The sequence below is a fragment of the Salmo salar genome, chromosome ssa05, assembly GCF_905237065.1.
Source record: "Salmo salar chromosome ssa05, Ssal_v3.1, whole genome shotgun sequence".
NCBI lineage: Eukaryota > Metazoa > Chordata > Actinopteri > Salmoniformes > Salmonidae > Salmo > Salmo salar.
This window is the reverse complement of record NC_059446.1, coordinates 34,261,578-34,272,392: the sequence shown is the minus strand read 5'-3', so window position 1 is coordinate 34,272,392 and position 10,815 is coordinate 34,261,578. Positions and strand designations below refer to the sequence as shown.

The following is a 10,815-nucleotide window of genomic DNA, read 5'->3' as shown; positions in this document are numbered from 1 at the left end:
CATACCAAGGGAGATTATATGGAACGTTTAAGTTCTTGATCATATTTAATGTTGGAATAGAGTGTTAAGATTATGTTTTAGCATAGTCAATCTGACAGTGGCACACATTTGTGAATTGCAGCTATAACAATATGCGAGTGCCGAGGCAGCCATGGGTCAATTTGGCCATGTTTAAAGTTCTCCCTGAATAAGCAGCCCTTATTGTTGTGGCACACGTTAAAACTACGTCTTTGGGCTGGTCCTCCCGGCTTCTGGAATCAAGGGCCCCTCTGTGTTGTGAATGGACACCCTGGAGGCAGAGAAGGGGCAGCACTTGATTTAGGGAGGGGGTGTAAAGGAGAGGGCAGGGGGGCTGGGGGTACTTTTTGTGTGAGCTGAGGAAAAAGACGCAGTTTGGGTGAGGGGCGGGCTATGAGGGCCAGTCTGTAGACGAGATAGACTGCAGGAGCGCGCGACAGAGCAGAGCGCACAGCAACACAAACGGAGCTACGCCTTTTCTCACCGCTCAGATTTCCAGACGCACACTCACACACACAGACCGGGGCTTAAGTGGATGTATGCAACAGATCACAACAGCAAGAAAAACACTGCATTTGAGTTGGTGTTTTTGGTGTAAAATTGGAACCAAAAGAAAACTCCGACCCGGTTGATTTTGAGTTCTCAAATCTTCATCCTCCAGTCGATTTGCACGACTTTTCACCAAAGATGACTTACTGAAGGGATTTAACATGCTATACTTTTGAGAGAGCATCTTTTAAAAACCTTGCTCCTCCGCGGTAGTGTAGCCCCATCCCGGGTGCTGAAGATGGGTGCCAAAATGAACACACCCAAAGGAAATATAGTATTTTCCACTGCGCTATTATTATTTTTGGTTGTAATTATGCAGGCCGTTTCTGGTAAGACTTTGAAATATAAAGTTTATGAAGAGCAAAAAGTGGGCACAGTGATTGCAAGGCTAAAGGAGGACGTGGCGGATGTTTTGTCTAAATTACCGAGTTCACTGTCTTTTCGGTTCCGTGCTATGCAGAGGGGGAGCACTCCATTTCTGTCGGTTCGGGAGGAGGACGGTGAAATCACCATAGGGACCAAGATTGACCGGGAGAAGCTTTGTGAAAAGAACCTAAACTGTTCTATCGAATTTGACGTTGTCACTCTGCCCACTGAATACCTCCAGCTTTTCCACGTCGAGGTGGAAGTCTTAGACATAAACGATAACTCGCCACAGTTCTCCCGTGCCATCATCCCCATTGAGATCTCCGAGAGCGCGTCTGTGGGAAACCGCATCCCTCTGGACAGCGCCACCGACCCTGACGTGGGAGATAACTCCCTTTACTCATACTCTCTGACGCCGAATAACTTTTTCAAAATCGACATAAGGACCAGAACCGACGGTGCCAAATACGCAGAGCTGGTGGTGGTGAAAGAGCTGGACAGGGAGGTGCAGTCCAGCTACCAGCTGCAGCTAACGGCCTCGGACAATGGAGTCCCCCCGAAGTCCGGCTCCACTCTGCTCAAGATAAGCATCTCAGACTCTAACGACAACAGTCCGGCTTTTGATGAGCAGGTGTACGTTATTAATCTCCTGGAAAACTCACCACTTGGGACTCTACTGGTTGATTTGAACGCCACAGATCCGGATGAGGGCACTAACGGTAAAATAGTTTACTCTTTCAGCAGTCATATCTCTCCCAAAATACTGGAGATGTTTAAAATGAACCCTGAAAATGGCCAAATCACTCTGATTAAAAAAGTGGACTATGAAACTACGTCATCTTATGAGTTGGACATTCAGGCGCAGGACCTGGGTCCTAATTCCATCCCAGGACTTTGTAAAACCGTAATCAAAGTGGTGGACGTGAACGACAACAAACCGGAGATCAACATTAACCTGATGACTCCCGGTAAGGAGGAAGTGGCCTACATCTCGGAGGGCGCGCCGGTGGACACCTTCATAGCGTTGGTGCGCGTGGACGACAGTGACGCAGGGCTCAATGGCGACGTGGTGTGCCGCCTGCACGGCCATGGGCACTTCCGGCTGCAGAAGACCTATGAGAAGAATTACATGATCCTGACCAACGTGTCTCTGGACAGAGAGAAGAGGTCAGAGTACAGTCTGACGGTCATAGCTGAGGACCGCGGCTCTCCAAGCCTTTCCACCATCAAACACTTCACGGTGCAGGTGTTGGATGAAAACGATAACCCGCCCCGCTTTGAGAAGAGTCGCTACGAGGTTTACAAGTCAGAGAACAACTCTCCCGGGGCCTACCTGATGACAGTGGTTGCGTCTGACCCTGACCTGGGCACCAACGGTCAGGTGACCTACACGGTGTTGGACACTCTGGTCCAGGGAAGCCCCATCTCCACCTACGTCACCATCGACCCATCCAACGGCGCCATCTACGCCCTACGGAGCTTCGACCACGAGGATGTCAGCCGCATCTCCTTCACCGTCCAAGCACGGGACGGAGGGAACCCCCCCCTATCCTCCAACGCCACCGTCCTCCTGACCGTGCTAGACGACAACGACAACCCGCCCGTCATCCAGTCCCCGCTCCTACGTAACCACACCGCCGACCTCCTCCTCTGGAGACACGCCTCCGCCGGTCAGCTGGTCACAATTGTCAAGGCCACTGACCGTGACACCGGCATCAACAGTGAGCTGAGCTGCTCCATCATCGGGGGCAACGAGGAGGGCCTGTTTGTGATGGACGCTCGGCGGTGCGAGCTGCGGACCAACGGCAGTCTGGAGGGGGTTCCCAAGGATGTGCTGGAGATCAGGGTGGAGGTGCAGGATAGGGGCACCACCCGCCTGTCCACCGGGGCCCTGCTCCGCCTCTCCCTCCAGGAGAATATGGACTTCCTACCCCCAGGCCTCCCCACGGGCCCCAGCCATTCCCTCCTGGACCTCTCCCTCATCATCATCATCTCCCTGGGGGCCGTGTGTGCCCTGCTGTTGGTGGTCATGGTGATGTTCGCCACAGCACGCTGCAACAGAGAGAAAAAGGACCCCCACAACTCGTACAACTGCAGGGTGGCTGAGAACACTTACCAGAACCACCCCAAGAAGCCCTCTAGGCAGATCCACAAGGGAGACATCACCCTGGTCCCCACCGTCAACGGCACCCTGCCCGTACGGGCACACTCACACTCACCTTCTGCCTCACCCGCCCCAGACAGGGGCACCATGGGTAGCAGGCAGAGCCACCACAGCCGCCAGTCGCTCAACAGCCTGGTCACCATCTCCTCCAATCACGTCGCAGAGAACTTCGCTCTGGAACTGGCCCACGCCACGCCCCCTGTCGAAGTAAGATGAGAGAGAGAGAAACGATGTCTAATTTCATGTCCTTAGTCCAGTATAAGTAGATGGTTTATGAATATGTTATCTACTAATGGTAGTCTTGAATCACATAAATGTCTTTGGATTAAAATAGACCCCCATCAATTATGGATCTATAGAATAAAGAAGGACTGAGTTTTGGCCTTGTCTTATATTATGGTGATACAGAAATTGAACAATGTTTATTATTATGATTTTTGCATTTTATATTTAATATTCAGTATTTGTTCTGAATTTGTCCCCGATGTTGTGGTATGTTCAGTACTCCATCCCTTATATCCAGTGATCATCTCATGTTTTAGAACATATCACGTCATATCAACATCCTTGTGTCCTTGTGCCTGTCTGCTCCCATCAGTATTCATTTATTCATTCATTCCTTTCATTCTTTTTTTTTTACATTTTCTTTTTCGGTTGTAGCAAGTCTCACAGCTTCTGTCCATGCTCCATCAGGGCCAGTACCAGCCAAGACCCAGTTTCCGTGGCAACAAATACACCAGGAGCTACAGGTAATAACACCATCTAACTGCGCCTTAAAATAAACACACCTGAAGGGAATCAGAATGTACGTGTGCATAACTCAGTAAGGCTCTAAGGCATATCCTACAATGCTTTCCATATTCCTAAAAAGCTTTTGGCTGTTGCTTTGTTCTATTTTAGTAGTCAACCTTAATAACACTTGATAATTGTATGCATAAACCTTCGCCACTTGAGAATTCACTGCACTTCGTTTTGATATGCATAAGCCTTGAACCATCCTCCAATGTTGTTTTCTATGAAAGTTGAACCATCATTTCCTCTCTCCGTCTCCAGGTATGCTCTGAATGACATGGATAAGTTTAGTCTGAAGGACAGTGGTCGTGGCGACAGCGAGGCTGGGGACAGTGACTACGAGGCAGGACGAGAGTCTCCCATCGACAGGCTCCTGGGTGAGGCCTTTAATGAGCTATACCCTCATGACGGCCAACACAGACCACATCCACAGCATCCGCATGCAGGTATACACCCCTCAACTCATCACCCCTCTCACCTCAAAACCCTCACCCTTCAGCCTACAACACTCTCCCCTCTATATATCAGCCTCTTACCCTATACCCTTGTTCTTTACTGAACTATACCAACAATGACTGCATGCAGGTATACCATCCTCACCCTTTTCACCATATCCCTCCTCTCACCCATCTTAGCCTTTACCCTACACTACAGGTCTCCACTGAGCTATGCCCCACCACAACACACATTATCACACCACCTCACCTCTCACCACAACTATCAATCACCCTCATCCCCAACACCTCTGAGAGATCCACTCCCCAGCTGTTTATCAGCACAGTGACTGGGACTGGATGGGACTGTGGAGGGAGAAAAGAGGCAGAATTATCACCCGTTTCTCTGATGAGAAAAAGCTCTCATCTCCTCCACAACACAATTATTTCAGAGTGCGATCAGGCAGCCAGGCAGTCAGCTGGGCAGTTCGCAGGCAGGCAGAGGTGGTTGGAGTGGGTTTTTCAACAGCTTTGAAAGGCTGTTTTTGTAAATCAGTCCGGTTCATCTTTTATTTTTGCCTTTCATCAGCGGGGAAGGCAATATGCTGCCTGCCTACATGGCTGCGGCTGCTGTTTTTCCAATGCTCCCCAATGCACTCTTCCTTCATCAGCTCTAAGATGTATTATAAATGGTCTTTTCATGGTAATGAGAGGGTAATGAAGTCCCTGAATAGCATGAGTGACTAGCCAGCGGTCTGTAATGAAGGCTTTAACTTGGCATATTTGATTTGTATAATTTATTCTTCAGAGATTTTTCATTTGAAGATTTAATATTGAATAGACGCGATTTCAAAAGGGAAAAATGCAGGTTTTTAAGCAGATTCTTTTGAATGAGTAATAGTGGCCATTGATCTGGCCCAGTGAATTGTGCCGATATGTTAATGTTGGAGGTAGTGTGCTCTCTCCTGCAGCGTGATATGCTATCTAATTATCTTAGATTTCCACCCATGTTTGTACCCAGATCACACAACTGTGTTTAAACATGAATGGACATCAAATGTTTGATGTTAAAAGACTATGAAAGACAATCTTTCATCTCCTCCCTTCAAAACCACTCCCAGTTCTATACCTACTCATCACCATCTCCCCTCATCAAAAGTCTATCAGCAAAATAACAGTAATACCCAGAACAATCTATGGTCTGTGTATGTAGAAATGCATGGCCTCCTATGTATTTCATCTCCCTGTGCAGTGCCTTGTGACTCTGTATCCCTGACCACGTCTCTCTCCCTCTCTCGCTGTAGCGATGAGACTGTGCACTGAGGAGTGTCGTGTCCTGGGTCACTCTGACCAGTGCTGGATGCCTCCCCTGCTCTCCCCAGCCTCCTCTGACTACCGCAGCAACCTCTTCATCCCAGGAGAGGACCCCCGCCAGGCCAGCGATCCCCAGGAGCCCCCCCAGCCCTCCGACCCCGACCACCCTCACGCCCAACGCAGCAACCAGAGCTTCTCCACCTTCGGCAAGGACAACCAGGAGGAGGCCGAGGAGGCAGAGGGGGGAGAGGAGGGGGAAGACGAGGACCTGTGTGGAACCACGTCCCTGTTGTCAGAGATGAGCAGCGTGTTTCAGAGGCTCCTCCCCCCATCGCTGGACTCCTATATCCAGGTCAGCGAGACACAAAAGGCAGGTACGAGTATGGGGGGTGTAGGTGTCCCCATGACAGGGTCACTGGACAGGAGGAGGGGTCATCTGCCAGGTAAGCCCAGTGCTGCCGCCCACCAGCAAGGTGTTGCAGCATGGGCCGCCAATACCCACTTCCAGAACCCCGGTTCTAGCATTGGGCCCTCAGGCCAACCACACCACCAGAATGGTAGCTACCACACCCTCAAACCCAGCACCAAGCTCAGCCCCCAGAACAACCACCACAATCAGGCCGTCCCTAAAAACAGCCCTCAGAATGGACATGGCCACCACGCCCCCACCCCCAAGAACAGCCCTCTCCTCACTGCCCTGGTCAGCCCCACCTTGGTGGCACCCTTCCTGGCCCCAGCCCCCATCCCTGTTCCCCTCCCGGGGCCATGCGGTAAGTGGCTCCCAGCCATGGAGGAAATCCCAGAGAACTTTGAGGAGGATGAGTTTGACTCGGTGCTGGGGCAGCTGGGACACCTGCAGGGGAAGAGGAGCGACAGCCGGCATGAGTTGATGGACGCCAGCGAGCTGGTGGCTGAGATCAACAAATTGTTACAGGATGTCCGGCAGAGCTAGACAACCGTAAATACCCTCCACCTTTGAACTCTGACCTCCAACTTCCTGTCAGGAGTCCTGCCATGTCTATGGAGGGGGAGCTGAGGAGTCTGGGTAGGAAAAAATAAAAGAGAAACGAATGAAAGACATAGACCTGCAATTGTCGTTAAAGTTGCATTTCTAACGTATTTGTGTTTTGTGAATGCTAAATATCCAAATAATGTTTGTATTTTCTTGTTTGGTACACAATGTACACAATGTGACTGTATTTATCTTTGTATTTTAAAAATACATTTGTATTCTTATATTTATATAAAGTAAATGTATATAAACTTAATCAATCAGAATTCTATTTTTATATATTGAAGGCATGTTAAATGACGAAAAAAATAATCAACATTTTGACATGCAACTGAAAATCTACATATTTAATATTGTCTTTTGTATTGTGAAATGTTTTTTTATGTTACTATTATTATATGTATACATGAATATATTAATTATTGGACAGAAGTCTTTGTGGTGTATTGTGGGAACTTGGGAGGAAACACAAATAAAAGTGAAAAAACACAGAACTAATATGAGTTTGTCTCGATGTTTTATCTTTGACTTATGCTGTCATTGTATTTAGAAGAAGGAAGTCAGAGAGGTTTATTTGCTAAGTTAAATGTTTCCATAGGAGGTTAAGAACCTTCACAGATCTCCAACATTTGGCATACATAATGATATTAGAGGCATGGGCTTGGTATTGTGTGTGTGTGTGTGTGTGTGTGTGTGTGTGTGTGTGTGTGTGTGTGTGTGTGAGAGAGAGTATCTATAATTCTACAAAGAGATGCTGAGCTGTTGTCTCTAGATTTCTTTGAGAATAGTTCCATAAAGGCTCCTCCTATTGGTCAAAAGTGCTCACTAATGGTCCAATAGTGGTCAGGTCTACTACGGTCAGTGCAAACCTGTATCATTGGGAAGTCCCTACCTTAAACCATAATCCTAACCTTAACCCCAACCCTTACCCTAACCTTAACCATAATGCTTACCTAACCTTGACCCTTACCTTAACCATTTTAAATGTCAACTTCAATGTGGTAGGGACTTCCCAAGGATCCCGGATAGCTCGGACCTCAGGTCTACTCTAGCACACTGCTCTTGGATGTAACAGTCAGATATTCTCCAATTCAGGTCCTATACATTTGGAAGGATGCTGTTCATGACAGTATAGTGTTGCCTCCTATTTTCTTCTTGGTCGATGGCTGATGTTACCAGTGCAATGAAAAACATTGGTTCTATCATCACCACTTACTACTGCTACCCAAGCTCGTTCTTCGGATGACTTTACCCATCTGAAGGTCTGAGGCTCAGTTTGAAACAGAACAGAGCCCCCTAGAGGCCAGATTGAATTATTGCAGGAGTAAGTTCCTCCTCTTCATGAGCAGCAGTGGCAAGCATCTGGAGCTGAATTCACTAGGTGCTCTCAACCCTGTAGTCCAAATAAATCACAGACACTCAATCACGGAGATACCTACAAACCAATGACATCAGTCAGTCAGTCAGTCAGTCAGTCAGTCTGTCAGTCAGTATGTCAGTCAGTCAGTCAGTCAGTCAGTCAGTCAGTCAGTCAGTCAGTCAGTCAGTCAGTCAGTATGTAAGTCAGTATGTAAGTCAGTCAGTTAGTCAGTCAGTCAGCATGTCCGTCAGTCAGTCAGCATGTCTAAATAAACCAGATGAGGCTAACCGTACGGTACGTGCAAACATTTGGTGTGTACGTGCACCTTTGTGGGTCTGTATTTGTCTCAGATGTCTCAGTATTTTACCCATTACATATGTATTACACCTTTCCCACACTGAGCCCATAACCTGGTATTGTCACTCACTCCTTTCCTGCAAAGACACTGAGATAGAAGAAACCACTAGAACTACAACACAATTATCAACATTTCATTGTTTTCTGTGTTCCTACCTTCCTGCATTTGAGCCTTTACACATGAGTCTGTTTATATCAGCTAGGTTGATAGTGAGATAGCTACCATTAGAGGCTTTTTTTCTAGTGGTAGAGCGAGTGATAGAGGGAGGGAGAGGTAGCAGGAGAGAACGAGTACATGCTAGCTGGAGGGAGCAAGAGGAGAGGTAGTGGGAGATGACAGAGAGAATTACAGAGAGAGAAGGAAGGATAGAGAGAAAGAGCTAGGGATTCAGAGAGTGAGAATAGAGAAACAGAGAGGGAGAGATAGAGCGAGGTAGCGGGATGGAGAGAAAGAATGATAGAGAAACACAGAGCGAGAGAGAGGGAGAGGGGGAGGGATAAAGAGAAAGAGGGAGGGATAGAGAGGAAAAGCCAGGGATTCTTTTTTGGAGAACACAGAGCTGAACACCGGAGTCTGTCGTGAAAAAGGAAGCCAGTGTTTGGCTTTTCATGTCGTCAGCCGTTTCTCCTGAATGCTGCTTAACATATCCTCCCTGACTACATCCCCTCCCTCCTCTCTCACCTACTATCTCCCCCCCTGCAGACGACTGTACCCAGCAATAAACCCAGTCTAACAGATCCCCATATTCTCATCTCCACTCAATACTGTCAAGGTCCAGCTGCACTACATGTAGAGAGAGAGTCATAATCTGTGAGGTTTTGTTGGGTATGATCTGTCTTTTCAGTGGCATCCACATTTGTATTGATTTTACACAATAACACACTCATGACAGAAACTGACTGATTAAAGTCATGGAGAGAAAACAAGGCCATCTGGTCCATAATCATCAGCCATTTTCAAGGTAACAGTACTAAATCAGATATACCTTTGTCTACTGTGTAACCAGTCTATTGTCTGTCTGCCAATCAGGCCTTAATCTATTGGTTGCCTGTAAGTGTGTCCTCAGTCAGTAGATCTTCAGTTCATCTCCTGTGTTGTTTCTTTATGTGTTTCCACACAGTGGAGGCTGCTGAGGGGAGAACGGCTCATAATAATGGCTGGAACGGAGCGAATGGAATGGCATCAAACACATTCAAAACCATGTGTTTGATGCATTTAAAACCATTCCACTGATTCTGCTCCAGCCATTAACATGAGCCCCACCTCCCCAATTAAGGTGCCACCAACCTCCTGTGTTTCCACAGCAGGCCTAAGCGGTTTTAGGAGAGCCATGCTGTGTGCCAAGAGCTGTGGATAGGAGCATTGGGATATGGACACATGTGAGAGAGCCTACAGAGAGACTATCACTGATTATTTTGCTGCTGATGGACCCTAACCCTCCACTAAGCAGCCAGCCAGCCAGCCAGCCAGCTAGCTAACCCTCCACTAAGCAGCCAGCCAGCCAGCCAGCCAGCCAGCTAGCTAACCCTCCACTAAGCAGCCAGCCAGCCAGCCAGCCAGCCAGCTAGCTAACCCTCCACTAAGCAGCCAGCCAGCCAGCCAGCCAGCTAGCTAACCCTCAACTGAGCAGCCATCCAGCACTTCTCAGCACTAACATCTCTCTGGCGGAGGTGGGTTGTGAAAAGGTATTTTGCGATCTTAAGGGCAGGCAGCAAGGTATAAGAAGCAAAAAATGGTGATTTCATTCTCCAAATAATGTCAGCGGTTGGAATAAATTATAATGTTGTCAAAAATAGGCAATAACATACGATGAACCCCCAAAAATTCTTAGAATCATAAAAAGTACAATTTACTCAATCCAGTCTAGGGGTAACCTACAGTTGAGACAAAATTCTGCATACCCTCACGTGAACACTCTCCCCATCAGAGTTTACAGAACACTGGCAAACAAAGACAGGTAGAACAAGCTAGAGCCCCTTTCTGGGCTCTAGCTTGTTCATAGCCACAATTAGCAGTGGTGCATAATCACACAATAACAGAACCCATGGGGAAAAAGAGTGCTTTCTTCTTTGTGAGCATACACACACACATCAGCGGGCACGCCTCATAGTAGAGCACAGACATGTACGAGCGGAGCTTCGAGATGCGGAAACAAAAGACAAACACAAAGTAAGCACTCAAAATAAATGCACAAGCTGAAGAAATTACAGAGCCATTTAGCAGTTTAGCAGGAGAATATTAGTTGTGGAGAGTTAGCCATGGCATGAATACAAATGAATAACCGTGGGACTTTTTCCTGGCATTGGCCTTATCCTAGACAATGTTGTTAAAATAACATCAGCTGAATGTCTGCTGTTTATAATTCTTACATTCCCAAACATATTCAAAAAAGGACAGATATTTAGCCAAAAATACTAACAATACCTTTTCAAAAAAGGCAGTTTTACA

General features: G+C 47.5%; 1 protein-coding gene across 2 annotated transcripts; it reads left to right on the top strand.

Annotated features, from left to right (window-relative positions):
* The first annotated feature begins 419 nt into the window (after positions 1 to 419).
* LOC106604600 (protocadherin-18) lies at positions 420 to 7,143 on the top strand. 2 transcript variants are annotated; one of them, XM_014199395.2, is made up of 4 exons: positions 420 to 3,304; positions 3,791 to 3,846; positions 4,151 to 4,335; positions 5,628 to 7,143. In XM_014199395.2, the coding sequence occupies exons 1-4, from the start codon at positions 806 to 808 to the stop codon at positions 6,587 to 6,589; spliced, it is 3,702 nt and encodes a 1,233-aa protein (XP_014054870.1). In that variant the 5' UTR covers positions 420 to 805; the 3' UTR covers positions 6,590 to 7,143. The 2 variants fall into 2 exon arrangements, with proteins under 2 accessions (XP_014054870.1, XP_014054869.1); XM_014199394.2 differs by having other exon boundaries at positions 3,758 to 3,846.
* The last annotated feature ends 3,672 nt before the right edge of the window (positions 7,144 to 10,815 follow it).

What these genes read in the sequence shown, in the direction of transcription:
- LOC106604600 (XM_014199394.2), top strand. Translation starts at nt 806, where the DNA reads ATGGGTGCCAAAATGAACACACCCAAAGGAAATATAGTATTTTCCACT. An exon ending in ACGCCACGCCCCCTGTCGAA is followed by an intron (nt 3,305 to 3,757) that starts GTAAGATGAGAG and finishes TTTCGGTTGTAG; the next exon opens with CAAGTCTCACAGCTTCTGTC. An exon ending in AAATACACCAGGAGCTACAG is followed by an intron (nt 3,847 to 4,150) that starts GTAATAACACCA and finishes CTCCGTCTCCAG; the next exon opens with GTATGCTCTGAATGACATGG.